This window comes from Trichosurus vulpecula, chromosome 2 (assembly GCF_011100635.1).
Source record: "Trichosurus vulpecula isolate mTriVul1 chromosome 2, mTriVul1.pri, whole genome shotgun sequence".
NCBI lineage: Eukaryota > Metazoa > Chordata > Mammalia > Diprotodontia > Phalangeridae > Trichosurus > Trichosurus vulpecula.
In genome coordinates, this window is record NC_050574.1 from 406,055,748 (window position 1) to 406,072,696 (window position 16,949).

The following is a 16,949-nucleotide window of genomic DNA, read 5'->3' on the forward strand; positions in this document are numbered from 1 at the left end:
AGAAGTCATGATCTCCTATTCCTGGAGATTATTAGACCTCCAAAGACTAACTGGTAGATGTCTAGGCACAAATTTGTCCAAAAAGGTTTGGATGTATATGATTATCATTTCTGTTCCTCTAAACCATGCCTACAAGGATGGCATTTCCCCCAATATGATCACATTTATTCAAAGGTATACTAGTGGACCATGGCCTACATGGTATGATAAAGGATGCAAGGAAGGGTGGTTTGCCAAAAAAATGCTTCCTTCAATTGCCCATCAAGACAGTTTAGCCAGTACCCTTACTGTCTGCTGGTAGGCAACATCAGCACCTAAATATTCATTTATTTATTTGTTTGCTCCTTTATTTATTTATTCATTCATCCATTTCATTTATTTGTTTGTTTATTTCTGATGTCATGAAAATGACCTGAAAGGATTGAGAATTTTAATGGAAGTCTAGGGGAAGAGAACATTTCAAATCAGAGAACACTAGCTTGAGTAGACTAAATCAGTGGGGGATTCTGGGCATTCCATGAGTCAGTGAGCATAAAAGACTTCTGGTGGGAGGGTATTAAGAGTAGGGAAGAGGGAAAAAGAAAGCAAAGTGAGCAAACAACAGAGACAAACACCTACTTCATTTTTTTTAAAGCTGGTATTGGACCTTAAGATCCACCATTGCTAGCCAATGAAAATAGTGAAAAAAAAACACCTGAATCTTCAGCACCTTGATTCTCTATTGTTGATGGGTTCTGAAGCTTTCATTCTTAGTCAATTAGTGAACATCTTTGTAAGTAAATGGATGCAATGAGGGAGGGAGATAAATGACCTGAAATGGAGTTACAAAGGACATAGCCAAAAGCCTATAAAAATATATCCAGTGACTTCTAACCCCCTAAACAATGGGGAGGCCCAAAGGAAATGGAGTTTTACTACTTACTGGGTTTTGAATGATCTAGAAAGCTACTATAGCCTGAGGGGAATTCATTTCTGGATATACATTTTCTAAATTCTGCTTGACAGGATCACAGCTCTAGAGTTAGAGAGTACCTCAGAGGCTATCTCTCTCCAACCCTCTCATTTTACAGATTATAAAACTGAAGACCACACACAACTTGCCCAAGATTATACAAGAAGCAAGTATCAGGGCTAAAAGCAGGAAGCTGACTTCGAGAAGAGTATGTTGGATATCTACTATAAAAGGTGTTAAAGATCATTATATGAGTTTTAGTATGGCAGGAAATCAAAATATAACTTACTATATACCACCAGATGAATACAAACTAGAATACATTTTCAAAATTTTGCATCGTACATATCAATCTTGTTTACCTTTCTCCAGCCTATTCAGATCATTTCTTTATAGAAATGGGTCTTGTTTTATGCTAAGCAAGAGTTAATTTTGGCAAATAGAAGTACAAATAGCACTTTAATTTATAAATTTGCTAATTATTCTTTCATCCTAACATCAATTGGAGTACAGATTTTTTTTGGAGGGGGAAGGCAGGGCAATTGGGTTTAAGTGACTTGCCCAAGGTCACACAACTAGTAAGTGTGTCAAGTGTCTGATGCTGGATTTGAACTCAGATCCTCCTGACTTCAGGGGTGGGGTTCTACTCACTGCACCACCTAGCTGCCCCCCACATTTTTCTTTAACTTAAAGTGATATGTTAATTTGATATCCCTTAAATCCTACTTTGTGTACTACTATTATTTCCAATTTATAGGCTTCAAATTTACCTAGGCAGAGAAGAAAATATGCTCTCCTTTCAAAGTCTCTGATACATAACAGTGTTCAACACAGACTAAACACACAGTTCCATAGGAATCACCAAAAACGTTAGTAAGAAATACAAGGCATTTTCTTTTGTGCAGCATCTTCATATCCTGAGCTTCAAAGTCCAGAGCTTACTTATCCTAACAGCAGGCCTGCAGAGCTTTGATAGTAATGGCATGAGAAAAGCATACTTGGCGGTATCTTGAAAGATACAACTGTTAACTAATTTAATTAGTATGTTTATAGCCTATGTCACAACACATCCTTTACTTTCGACAATTCAGAACACTTTTGAAGGGGTTCAGGATTGGGAGTGGGGAGGAAGAGAATCAGATTGCCTATAAAAAAGGATGGACACATAATTCTTTGCACAAAGCATTAGAAAATACTGTGATATTTTATTATTAAAAATGCTGCTGAAAAGTTTATACATATGTGTCCAGCCATATATATCTTCTATCATTACTTAAGGCAAAAACAAAAAATTGCAAAACAATAACCAAAGAAACCATTAAACCCTGCGTGCCTTTGAAGGTCAAGAATAAAAGCCTGGGAAAGTTTTCTTTTTTCCCTTTTTTTAACAGATTGCAAGAATAGTTTGTTCTCATAGAATGCTATGAAGATCCTATAACACTTTTCCATGTAGAAATCAGACATCATTTAAGATGTAGTAAATTCACTTTGATCATAATCATTTTTAAAAGCTAAAATCATTCACTTACAGAAACTTTTTGTTTTACCCAAATGTCACAAGCCTGACACATTACTGTACATATTGCTAGCAGAAGACAATTGGAAGTACTAAACATATACTGTAATTCACATTACAAACATACCCAACTTATTATGATGCCAAGCATCACTGCCTTTGTTTGTTTGACGAAGAGCCTATTTACTTTCTCAGTGGAGGCAATACATAGTTTATGGGTACAGCCTACTAAGAGTCAGGTATAATAAATGATGAATCAAGGAAGAAACAGTTCTCTATGGGATCACTACATACAAGTAGGTGCTGTTGCTTCACCATGGGCTAATTTGGGGCATACCTAATATATGTGTGCCACCTCACTCTCAAGTGTAAGTTAGAAAGTTAGGTGAAAGTCATGACTTTGTTATGTTTCTACAACATTTTTCTATGAATCCCCTTTCTTGGAAAAAAAGAGCTCACAGACATTGAGAATTTCTACAGTTATGCCTCAGGGACTGGTTATCCAAAGGACTTCATGATAAGGGTGCAAGACAGCATGTGTGTTAGGTACTGCATGGGGTAGGGAAGTGAGTGTTATGTCCAACTTAAAAATGTAATTGAAGAACTGGTTTCTGGGATTGGGTACATGTTCAAGTGCAGAGCAAGACTCTTCACATATCTTTGGTTACTATTTCTTGGTGACCCAGTAACTTTCAAAAGACAAAATATAAAGCAACCATCTTTTACTTTCAGCTTATGACACTTGAAGCATTTCTTAGGAAAATTTTTTTAAAAGAAAAAACATAAAGAAATTAAGACAGAAAAAAAGGAAATAATCCTCCTTGAAAGATGACCATTTTGTCTCTGGCTTTCTGATTCAATAAAGTCACGGGTTAATTCTTTTCATATGATAACCTGACAGTGAAGCCATCCATACTTTCAAGAAAACTCATGCAAAGCATAGTTGTTTATTGTTCCTTTTTTTTCTTTCTATCATATGCATTGATTGGTGACTGCTGTTTAAGAAATCCACAAAAAAATGTTTTCAAACAGGCATAAGCTTGATCACATAAATGAAATGTGGAAGAAAAAACTTCATCACTGTATTTTGATAAATAAGAACCTTGCTCTTTAAAAAAGAAAAAAAAAACATTTCCTCCTTCAAACTGCAGATTTCTTCTGATTAGCAAAGCTGAGCAGGTACTTTCTCAGCCAGAGTTCTTCCGCAGCTGCTGGTGAACACAGAGCTAGATTTACTGAGGGGTGGGGGGGTCGGAGGGGATTGGGGGTAGGGAGAAAAAGGCTAACCAAAAGGCAGGCTTTCTTTACTTTTGGCAGGGTACTGAACTGGGAAGCAACTCTTCCCAAACATATTCAAATAACCAGAACTACAGAACTGGACTTGTATTTTTTTGTCATTTTGTGTGTGTGTGTGTGTGTGTGTGTGTGTGTGTGTGTGTTTCCTTTAATTCAATAAACTTTAAATACTAATTTTTTTTCCAGATTTCTGATCCATCTTTGTGTTGTAATTTCATGAAGGCTAACACCCCCAAAATAAATGTTGTCTAAAAACAACCATCTCCTAAGAATGCTTTAACATGCATTTGTGCAACCTGTAAGGGGAAATGTGCAGGTCACACAGACAATCTTTATTTTCTGTATGACGCCATGTCCTCCTACAAATGAAACATGTTAGAAAATCCCATGTCTTTGTTTACCACAAGTAATTAAGAAGAAAAGTCCCCTCTTGTTCTGGAGGAAACAGGAGTGATATGACTAATGTATATATACATATAGATCACAACTGAAAGCACAATCTTTCTAAAAGCTCTTTCAAACTGAAACATCAATAAAAGCTTTTTTGTTGTTGTTTTGTGTGTTTAAACTCACATCTATGTACATTTTTTACAAAGTTTCTTAAATATAGTTCAAGCTGGCAAATCATCTCTTTGCACAGAACTATACGAATATAACTGCATAGTCAGTCCTCTTATTTTTATAATAAAATCCTACTTTTCCTTCCTCCAGGATTACAGCTTCATACAATGAGTAAAAGCCCGTGATACTGTCTTCACTTAAGAAGGGCCATTCATGGCATGGCACATAAAGAATTTTTTTTCAATTTTATTTTTAAAAAAATGGTTGAGTCACTTGGCTGTGTTCCAGAAGATTCAGCTTCCATTTCTTACAATGAAAACATCCAGGTCTTTGAAGCGGCTATTCTTCTGTCCTATACACATTAAACTTTCACTGAAGTGGTTGGGATCTTAAAGCAGTATTGTAACAGCAATGTACACGTTTCACATTTCACAGGGTTTGAAGTTGATCTTTTTAATACAGGAAAGTTCCTTTGAAAAGGGTCAGTAAGAAAATAATGACTGCCCTTTCTCCTTTTATCTGAAGTCTGCTTGATGAAAAACATTCCTTTTTTTTTTCTTTTTCTTTCTTCCATGTTGCTGAGGGAAGGAGAGTAAGGGAGGGGAAGGTAATGGCAGAGCTATACCCTAGTGGTTGAATGTCCATGGGGTAAATTAGTACTGTTTTGTCCTCCACTGAAGGTGTTGAAAGTATGCAAAGGCTGCATTCCTGTTAATGTGTTGGGAATCATGGTTATGGTGTTGGGTGTCATTAGCGGAATGTCATCTGGGGATCTTCTCAGAGTAAGGGTATAGTCAGGTGGGCAAGTTAGTCTCAGGGTATCATGTGCCTGTAAAGACTCACACTCGTGATCATGCTCCAACTGCTTCATCTGTAAGGACATGATTTCTTCATTTTGTATGTGAGCGATATCATTTGTTGTATTTCTTTGAGGACTGGGACGCCTATGTGTTTCATGGCGTCTTTTATCCTTTTTGTAGTACAAGGCGGCAAAAGCCAAAATATTGAGGAATAATAAGGATGCTCCCACTGCAATGGTGACACTTAACTCCGTGGAATAATCTCGTTTTGTTTCAATCAGAACAGTTGTATCCTCTGGATTTGTTTTATGAGGGTCCTTTGAATGTTTAGGATTATTGGCAGGTGTGATGGCTGGACGTTTGGTAGTTGGCCAGATTTTTGCAGGAGAACGGCGAGTACCATAAGGAAATGATGTCATGTCTGGAGGAGGGACTTTTGTTGTTGTGGAAACGTACTGAAAAATTTCATTCAGGTTGTGTAAATGAGGTACAAGTTCCAACCAGAAAGCGACTTTGGTTGCTCGATAGTGATCCCTTACCCGAGGTTTCAGACCGATGTGTAGATAAAGCTGGTCTTTGGGGTTATACTTGGACCAGGCGACTTCTTCAAAACGATTGGGCTTTGTGTGTATAAACTTGGTGTCTTGTGGGACTGGCTGATTTGGATCACTGTTAAAAGAAATGCAAAGAAAAGAGTTTGAGTCTAAATAAAAGTGCAAACTCTCTGTCATCTTAGATATAGCAGTATTCACCAAGAAACAATTGTACACCATTTCTTAAGAACATAGAATCCTTAAGGGACTATGCCGAAAGGCTATTTGAGTTATAATCCAGCATATCATCTCCCCTTTAACATTTGTTCTTTTACCCTCGTTGACAAGGTAAAGCCTTACCAAACATTGATGTTTGGTGATAGTCATAGGATGTTCCGAAACAAGTTCCTGACTGAAATAGGCCAAAATAATGCAATAACTTAATTCCCCCCCTCCAGAGATGAGAGTGGAAAAAATTTCACAAGGCAACTTTCTATAAATTTGTATAAATTAAAAGTGGGTTGAGATTTCATTAGAAATATTTTTTTCTTTACCTCTTAGGTTGATTTTTAAGGAAATATATATCATAATTAAAACCTCAGCTATTTTAAATTTATGAATTAAAAAATAAAAACTCTTAATAAGAGCTATCCTAATTATCAAACAGAAACAACTTGCCAAAAAGCAAAGTTTTATTCACTTGACTCTGCTGGCCTTTAGCATACCTGGTAGTTGAGAAGCAGAAGTTCATCTAGAAGAAACTATAACATATTAGAATATGGTCATGTCTCTGGAAAATCTTTGAAGGACTAATATTAGTCATGATCAAACAGTAATTCATTAGTGGAAAGATGTGTTATATTAGTAAGAGAGAAAATTTTATTTTATGCAATTAATTTTTCCCCTAGAATAAGTAAGAAAAAAAGATCACAGTGAATTGAGAGTTAAAAGAATTTTTGGATACACAGAGGAACTGTGGACTCCATTCCATTAAAGCAGAGCAGAAACATAATATGTATGACTAAAATTCACAGCTAATCACCCACCTCATTTTGTCAGAGACTTTAATCTCATTCAACACCAAATCTTTAAATAGTGTAACAAAATGAGTTTTGAATTTTCTCTCCTCCCCAGTTCTCCTTTTGAATGTAATGGTATTAAAAGGCCCTGAAATGCTGAAAATAAGCAGCTGAGAGGAACAGAAGAAGGAAAAGGCTTAGATAATTCAAAAGTTGGATTAATATCCCATGAATTATTAAGCAATAGACTGAAGGAAGAACCACACAGATTTTGCATTACTTCATAGAGCAGATATATTTCAGCAAGGTCTGCTTTAAAACATATATTTTCACAATTGACTTCCATTACAAAATCAGTAAACCATTCGTAGAAAATGAAAAGCAGTGTGGATAAAGGCAGTACTAGACAAAGATGCTGAATTTAGAGTGAGGGGAAAGGCCTGTTTTCAAGTCCTTCCTCCAGCATATGGGAGCAATACAACCATGGGCAAGATGCTTAAACTATGAGCCAGTTTCTTGCTGAGTAAAACTGATATAATTACATTTGTAATAACTTCCTCATGGGGTTATTGAAAGGCCCAGGGTTATAAATGAAAGAATGTAGGTGAATCATTTTATAAGCCTTAAAACACATATTTTGTCAATTATTGTATTGTATTGTCAATTATTATCATAGAAAGTAGTGTCCCAATAATCCAAGCTGAAAACTTTCAGTAAGGAAGAAATTATAATTGTCAGTCAGCCAACAAAGAAAACCATTTCCTTTCCTAAAGAAGCTCATATTCTAATGGAGGAAATAGCAAGTAAATAACTATATACACACAAGATGGATAGATATGATACAGATGTATAAGTATATCAATATACATATATCTACATATTTATAACTGCCTCATCTATCTAATAAATTTCTATGTAATTTATTTTTTCTTCATTCCCTCCATGTTTCCTTCCTTCCTTCCTTCCTTCCTTTTTTCCTTCCTTCCAGGCACCCAGGTTCCCAGCTTTGGAGTCATACTTTAATCTTCACTCCATATATACAATCAGTTGTCAAACTTTATTGCTTCCATGTTTATATAACATCTCTCATTTCTATCACTTTCTATTCACTCACACAGTCCACATTCTAATGTATGACCTCTGCCTGAACTATTTACAGTAATTACCTAATTGGTTTCCCTGCCTCAAGTCTCTCCCCTCTCCAATCATCTTCCACATTATTACCAAAGTACACATCGCACCATGTCAACAACTTTCTTATTCAATTCTAGTAGCTCCCTATTCCCTTGAGAATCTACCATAAGTTTTCTGTTTAGCATTTAAAAATGGCTTCTGCAATTCCAGTCTGCACATTACTACCTTCCAAGCACTCTCTGATCCAGCCATACTGTTCTACTTTCAGTTCCTCTATTATAAATAAAGCACCTTCTTTTTCATGCCTTTGCTGGCCTGTCTCCCATGTCTGAAAGGCTTTCCCTTCTCACCTTCGCTCCTTGGAATCCTTGGTTTTCTTCAAGACCAAGTTCAAGTGCCACCTTTTGTGGGATAAGTTTCCTGGTCTCCTTCCCACTCTCCACTCAACCAAGCTGATAGTGCTTTCCCCTTCTGATCCACCATGTATCTACTTTACATTTATCTTGTACGTACTTATATATACATACTGTCTCCTCCATTAAAATGCAAGCTGTGAGGAGAGGGAGTTTTTTTTTTGTCTTTCTAGCTCTCTCATGTAGCATAGTGCCTGACACATAGTGGAGGGCTTAATAAATACTTGTTGATTGATTTATTAATGTTACCATTAACATGCCTATTGGAACACACATACATGTACACAATATATTAGGAATTATTCTGTGGTATAGTGGAAGAAAAATAGACTTGGAATCAAGAAAGACTAGGGTCTACATCTCCCTCTTAATATTTGCTAACTGTGTGAGTTGGGCAGGTCATTTAACTTCTCCGAGACTGAATTTCTCAATTTTGTGAAAATGAAACCTGTGAGGGATTTTGTGAAGACAAGTCTCTGCAGACTTTCAAATTTGAGTTATTATTATTATTAGCAATATCATTTGTATGTAGGTACATCGATTGTATGATGCTATGTTTGAGATTACTGTTTGTCTTTACAGATTACTGGGCATGATACTGTTTGAAATTACTGCAGGAACGATCCTTTAAAATATAGCTATATCCATGTTTAGTATAAGGAATTCTAAAGAAATTTAGTATGTATTTAAAAAGTAAAGAAAAGCATTTATTTTGTTCTCAAAGAATGGAACAGAAGATTTGGAAAATCCCGATAAGCAAGCTTTGGACTGATATAATCTTCTATTAAAGTCCTTCAGACTTCAGACCATCAGACTTCTTAAATCAAGATAAACATAAAGATTATGAAAGCCCAAGTCATTTTGCTTTCTCAAACACTCAAAAGACTATATTATCTATAGTGAAATAGAAATATTATATTCCCTAACATTCTTTTCTTCAGCATAAATGTTTTTTAATTCACATAAACTAAATATATATAATTCTGGTGAAAGGGAAAGCCACATTTGTTTTCTCCATAATAAAAGTTTAAACTTATCTTCTTAACCCTATTGCTTTTCTGCATACACTCACATTTGTATCTGCCATATTTTACTTTGACAAAATGTCATGAGACATTCACAGATAATTCCAAGGACTCTGCCTTCTACTGACTGTCTGGAAGTAGGTAATATAATTGCATCGATTAAATAAACTCTTCAGCTATCCTCTTATAGATGGGAAAAGCTCTGCTTTTGATTTTAAGGCTTAATGACAGTCATCAATATGAATACATTGTTAAGAAATCAAAGCATTCAATGACATCCCCTTACCACTGGGTGGCAAAACAGATTATTTGGTAGACATAGTCCTCACTAGCAGCAGAGACAGCTGTTCTGAGAAGTAAGAAACTCTGCTCACATCCCTCCCTCTCCACACAAATCAGGATGAAATTGTCAGGTTAATGCTAGTCCCTGCCTTGTTAACCAAACTGCCTCTAGCTGAATAATAGATATGTAAGTTAAGGAGGTGCTATTATTAGGGCTAAGAACCAAATTGGAATTTGAAACAAGACAATTTACAAGACACCCACAATACTAATAAAATCAGTGCAATCCAACACACACACACACACACCAACAACAGCTACTTTTACTACTACTACTACTACCGGATTTAGAAGTCTTTTCTGATGATTCTAGCCTACAATTATCTGCCGTCTCTAAATTGTGACATAATTTAAGGTTTGTAACACATAATCTGGCACTGGAGTGTTGCTTGTGTTAATTCATATATGTATATTAGGGAATATAATGTTGCCCAAGTTAGATGATAAGATATTTTAGAGGGGGTGGAGCCAAGATGGCGGCTGGTAAGCAGGGAATAGCGTGAGCTCCCTACCGAGTCCCTCCAAAAACCTATAAAAATGGCTCTGAACCAATTCTAGAATGGCAGAACCCACAAAACAGCAGAGGGAAGCAGGGCTCTAGCCCAGGACAGCCTGAATAGTCTCTGGGTGAGGTCTATCCCACACGGAGCTGGGAGCTGGGAGCTGGGAGCTGGGAACGGAGTGGAGCAGAGCCCAACCTGAGCGGCGTGGACCAACAAGACCAGCAACCGGGCAGCATGCCCTAGCGCCCTGAATCAGTGAGCTGCAGCAGTTACAAGACTTCTCAACCCACAAACACCAAAGACTGCGGAGAAAATTAGTGGGAAAAGCTGCGGGAGTGGAAGAAGTTCGCGGTTCGGCTTCCAGCCCCGGGGGCAGCTGAGGTGGGGCAGCTACGGCTGTTGGGGCTTACGGCTCCAGGCCCACCTGGTGGGAGGAATTAAGTGGCGGATCAGAGCAGGGGTGCACAGCCTGCTGAAGATCTAAGCCCAGTTCGGGTTGGGGGTTCTTGGGGAAGGAGCAGGGCTGGTGTGGCAGAGCTGGCACCTCCCCCCCAAACGTGGAACATAGAACTCTCTAGTCTACAAGCAGTCATACCCCACTGAAAAACTCAAAGGTCAAGTTAGTTGGCTGGGAATATGGCCAGGCAGCGAACACGCACCAAGATTCAGTCTCAGACTCTGCATTCTTTCTTTGCTGACAAAGAAGACCAAAACATACAGACAGAAGAAATTAATAAAGTCAAAGAGCCTACAACAGAAACCTCCAAGAAAAACATGAACTGGTCCCAGGCAATGGAAGAGCTCAAAAAGGATTTGGAAAAGCAAGTTAGAGAAGTAGAGGAAAAATTGGGAAGAGAAATGAGAAGGATGCGAGAAAACCATGAAAAACAAGTCAATGACTTGCCAAAGGAGACCCAAAAAAATACTGAAAAATACACTGAAATAAACAACACCTTAAAAAACAGACTAACTCAAATGGCAAAAGAGCTCCAAAAAGCCAATGAGGAGAAGAATGCCTTGAAAGGCAGAATTAGCCAAATGGAAAAGGAAGTCCAAAAGAACACTGAAGAAAATACTACTTTAAAAATTAGATTGGAGCAAGTGGAAGCTAGTGACTTTATGAGAAATCAAGATATTATAAAACAGAACCAAAGGAATGAAAAAATGGAAGACAATGTCAAATATCTCATTGGAAAAATCACTGACCTGGAGAATAGATCCAGGAGAGATAATTTAAAAATTATTGGACTACCTGAAAGCCATGATCAAAAAAAGAGCCTAGATATCATCTTTCAAGAAATTATCAAGGAGAACTGCCCTGATATTCTAAAGCCACAGGGCAAAATAGAAATTGAAAGAATCCATCTATTGCCTCCTCAAATAGATCCCAAAAAGAAATCTCCCAGGAATATTGTCGCCAAATTCCAGAGCTCCCAGATCAAGGAGAAAACATTGCAAGCAGCCAGAAAGAAACAATTTGAGTATTGTGGAAACATAATCAGAATAATCCAAGATCTGGCAGCTTCTACATTAAGAGATCGAAGGGCTTAGAATATGATATTCCAGAGGTCAATGGAGCTAGGATTAAAACCCAGAATCACCTACCCAGCAAAACTGAGTATCATGCTCCAAGGCAAAATATGGATTTTCAATAAAATAGAGGACTTTCAAGCTTTCTCAGTGAAAAGACCAGAACTGAATAGAAAATTTGACTTTCAAACACAAGAATCAAGAGAAGCATGAAAAGGTAATCAAGAAAAAGAACAAGAAAAAGAAATTTCAAGGAACTTACTAAAGGTGAACTGTTTTGTTGACATTCCTACATGGAAAGATGATGTGTATGATTCATGAGACCTCAGTATTAGGGTAGCTGAAGGGAATATGCATACATATATGTTTATGTATATATATATATATATATGGGTGAATGTGTATGTATGTATATATCTATGTGTGTATATATATATGTGTGTATATATATATGTGTGTATATATATACATATATATACATATATATATATATATAAAGAGAGAGAGAGAGAGAGAGAGAGAGAGAGAGAGAGGACACAGGGTGAGTTGAAGATGAAGGGAAGATATCTAAAAGAAATAAAATCATATTAAGGGATGAGAGAAGAACATACTGAGAGAGGGAGATAAGGAGAGAGAGAATGGGGTGGATTATATCGCATAAAGGAGGCAAGAGCAAGCAGTTCTGCGGGAGGAGGGGAGAGGGCGGATGAGGGGGGAATGAGTGAACATTCCTCTCATCAGATTTGGCCTAAGGAGGAAATACCATACATACCCAATGGGGAATCTTACCCCACAGGAAAGAAGAGGGAAGAAGATAAAAATAAATGGGGGGGATGATGGAGGGGAGGGCTGATGGGGGTGGAGGTAGTCAAAAACAAACACTTTCAAAAGGGGACAGGGTCAAGGGAGAAAATTCAATAAAGGGTGATGGGCTGGGAAGGAGCAAAATGTAGTTAGTCTTTCACAACATGAGTATTGTGGAAGGGTTATACGTAATGATACACGTGTGGCCTATGTTGAATTGCTTGACTTCTTAGGGAGGGTGGGTGGAAAGGGAAGAGGGGAGAGAATTTGGAACTCAAGTTTTAAAAACAGATGTTCAAAAACAAACAAAAATGTTTTTGCATGCAACTAGAAAATAAGATACACAGACAATGGGGTGTAGAAATTTATCTTGCCCTACAGGAAAGGAAGGGAAAAGGGGATGGGAGGGGAGTGGGGTGACAGAGGGGAGCGCTGACTGGGGAACAGGGTAACAAGAATATACGCATCTTGGAGTGGGTGGGAGGGTAGAAATGGGGACAAAATTTGTAATTCAAATTATTGTGAAAATCAATAATGAAAACTAAATATGTTAAATAAATTTAAAAAAAATAAAATAAAAAGAGTTTAAGATATTTTAGAAAAGACATTCCTTTTAAACTCTCTTACAGTGTCTAAATTGCACAGGGTGCAAAGTAACTACTTGAAAAGTGTCTATTATTTGACTTCTAATAAAGAATATGAAAAATAAGAAATAAGATCTATTTAAGTATATCAATTTTAGATAAATGATGACAGAATTTTGGCATTTTTAGAAGTCTACAGTAATTATATAGCAACTGCTAAGTTATGCAGAGAAATAAGACAAGCTAATAGAAGAGCATAGAGCTTGGCTGACCATGTAGCAGAATAGCTTTTACATTTTAGATCTGTTGTGGGGAAAGTAAAACTCCTTTTTCAGAGAAGGCATACTGACTTAATTTTGGCATTACAAAAGTCATTAATTAGGCTTTCATAAATCTAATAAGAATTTCTGTGTGATTCTTATATCCCTGAGCCTAGGCACATCTGCTTTATTTTTCTGCAATGGAATTATATGTGCATCCAATTAACTTGGGTTCATAGCTGCCTAAAATGGTATCTGATGGCCCACCCAGCTGGATAAGCAACTCAAAAAGGTGGATCAGGTAGCCCTACGATAGTGTGTTTTATTATCAAACTCAATAAACTCTGTCCTTTGATTATATTTAGGCATATGTCTGTGTGTATGTACAAGTGTCTATGTATACACACATAAAGTTAGTGTGTACTTGTGTGCTCAGTTTACATATAATTATCTACAACTACATACCTTGATTCAAAAGTTTAGCTGTATTCTTCTCTGATATAGATGCTGCCTTGTGAACTTAGCTAGTAAGTGGCCTTTATGATACTAAAAAGGACATTGACTTATTTCATTTCAGTCAGGCCAATGAGTGCCTCACTCAGCAGACATACCCCTAGGCCATGTCTGCCAGCATGTGGCCTGGCAGGGTAATCTTCCCTATAATCCAGCTCTCCATTACTATTGTCAATAGCAAGCCCAAGCCTGGGCCCATCTCAGGAGGAATAAGACAGTGCATGATATTTATGCCTCACTCTATAATATAAGAAAAGGAGAATTTTTAGATCACATATAAATTAAACTAACTACAGATATTGATTACTGTTCTTCAAGTAATTTAACTTATTCATAATTTTCATCACAGGCCACAGAGAGTTATTTCATTGATGAGGTATCTACAGGTGGACAAATCACAGATGGCAGCCACCATTTTGCCCTGACAACATTTTAGCAATATAAATCTGATTAAATATACTAGAAAAAATCCTCTAGTTAATAGACTTTCAGGATTGATGTCTATTCTAAAACCTGGCTGACCAACTTCCCAGGATTTGAAAAGTCTCACAGCTACGGATATGCAATAGACTTCTTCGCTTGTGATTATTACTATAATTTGGTCTCAAATGTTGTGTTTCTGTCATAAGAGTACTGTGGTGCTATGGTTTCTTTAAAATACATGTAGTTGTCTAAGAGTTCTAGTGACCATGACTGTAGCACATCGGTCGAAAGGATCAATAAGAATCCTGCTGAGAATGATGACTGACATGCTACAGGCTCTGCCAATATCCCAATAAACTTAGATACTTATGCTGCTAGCCTTTATCATGGACTTGCCACTCTTCCAAATATATGGCACCATCCTGATAATTGTAGGCGCACTGTCCGAATGGATTACCTCCTCTAGCCAGGTGTGCCCCAACCCCTGCTCTGCGCTGAATCCAGGGGTATTTGAAGGCTCAAATGAGATAATGGTTAAAAAGCACTTTGCAAATCTTAAAGTGCCATACAAATGTCAGTTATTGTTGCTGTTAATATTATTATTACTGTGGCTATTCTTGTTGTTCTTGTTAACCTCTAGTCTTTAGGCCTCCAGTGTGGCATTGACTTCATTCCCTTACCCTTCTACTGCACTCTTGCTGAGCTCAAGCACTGTTTATAGAGCAACAAGGGGATGTGCTGGTAAATGTGCTGGGGAAAAATATACACACATGCAATTTTAAGTTTAATTTGCATTACTGAGTCTAGACAACACAGCAATAAATCAAGCCCTAATTTTTAGTGACTGATGTTTCCTATTTCTAATGTGTAAATACTCATATGGAAAATTTAACCATGGGCAAGCCAGTTAGAACTGGCTCCAGCACATCCTTGACTGAATCGTTCCCTGTCGAAGTTCAAACTATACATCATCCCTGAAGAACTTCTCCATGTTCACAGCACATCTGAGTAGGGTCTCTAGTTTCTTCCCCATTTTTATCATTCCTACTCAATTCCTTTTTGGTAAAAGATGGTTGGTCAGAGTGAAAAAACAGAAGAGTGAAAGAATATTCCTCAGGCTATATATCGATCACCAAGACAGATAAGTCTACAAAGAAATCTACAAATGAATTTTAGGATATCAATTCCATCTATTCATTGAAACAAACCATTTCATTCAAAGCAAACAATAGTTTCAAAACCTCTACTAGCTCCCTCTTTCCCAAATATTAAAATACAAACTCTTTGATATAAGGCCCTTCATAATTTGGCTCCTGCTGACCTTTACAACTTAATTTTGAATCATTTCCCTTGCACAGCCCAACGAGCAACAAAACCGAACTCCAAGCTATTCCTTGATCTTGCCTTGCGGTCTATAACAGCTGTTACTTCTGCCTTGAATCTCTCTTCTCATATTTATCCTTCAAAATCCTTTCAAAAGGCTTCAGGGCTTAGCACAAATGCTACCACCTCCTTCAAAGTTTCCCTGCAGCAGAAAATGTTCTCACCTCCATCAATTTTTCTCAGAATGCTTTGTCTAGGGCTCTAGGCCAAATACAATGTACCACAGTACCTAGTGCCTAGAACTCAGTCATAGTGATAGGGCCTGAACCTGTGATTTTATTGGTACAGGGTACTCTTTAGAGAAGATGCTGCCTCTACCAATTCAGGGCAGCACCTTCTCTATAACTTGGAGTATGTCAGAGAACTGCCCAGAGCACTGGGAAGCTGTTGACTTGCTAAGGGTCACGGAGCCAGCATGAGTCAAAGGTGGGGCTATAAAACAGATATTGCTAGCTTCAAGCCTGGTAGGGAAAGGAGAGGGAGTGAAGGGAAGGGAATTAACACTTATATAGCACCTGCTATATGCTTAGGAGCTGTACTACATGTATTACATATATTATCTAACTCGATTTATAGTACATGGTACCTAGAAAGTATTTAACAAATGCTTATTGATTTCTTCTTTGCTCCATCACCCTGTATTTGAATGTCTTCTACTTTTCTGTGGAATGAGTTATGTTTGCCAATACAGATTTTTTTCATCTTTCTGTCTGTAGTGCTTAGTAGCGTATTGAACATAACGGTAAGCACTTAAATATCTGTTGAGCTGAATATTTGTTGAATGGTTTGCACCCATAACCTTCCTTTCTTCTGACCCCATGCTGCCATCCCCCATTGTCATACCATAGTATACTACTTGTAGAAACTGGAAGTCATGCAGACTGATTTGTAATACCTATTGCAAATGTCAGATATTCTCTAAAATTGAGGCACTTATTAGCATTATACAACAGGAAAATTTCTCCAGAAATAGGACCAGGTCTGGCTAGTTATGTAGATAGAATCTCTCCAGAGATAGCCCACACAAAAAGTCGGCTAACTTGGCTGTAGGACCATTCTGATTATACAAACAGTCATCTACATGGCTTACATTATTCACCACAATCTGGCTACACCCAATATCTCACAGATATCTACTACAAGGAGATGGTCTTGAATTTATATAAACCAACCCTAGTACTTTACCTTATGAAAACAGAAGGGCATAAAGAGTATAAAAGATCTTAGACACTCAAAGGCATCTAGAGTTCCTTAAGAAATTATTTGAGTAGGAGGGTTGAGGCATCTAGGAAGCTCAATGGCTAGAGAACTGGACCTGGGGTCAGGAAGACTTGAATTTAAAGCTGGCCTTAGACACT

General features: G+C 37.4%; 1 protein-coding gene across 1 annotated transcript in view; it reads right to left on the bottom strand.

Moving 5' to 3' along the window:
• Positions 1 to 4,565: 4,565 nt before the first annotated feature.
• The window catches only part of LOC118837263 (neuroligin-4, X-linked), a 124,240-nt gene continuing 111,856 nt past the window's right edge, over positions 4,566 to 16,949 (bottom strand). Inside the window, exon 6 of the mRNA XM_036744174.1 lies at positions 4,566 to 5,794. Coding sequence (XP_036600069.1) covers positions 4,945 to 5,794 — 850 coding nt within the window. The 3' untranslated portion in view covers positions 4,566 to 4,944. The remainder of the gene's footprint in view (positions 5,795 to 16,949) is intronic.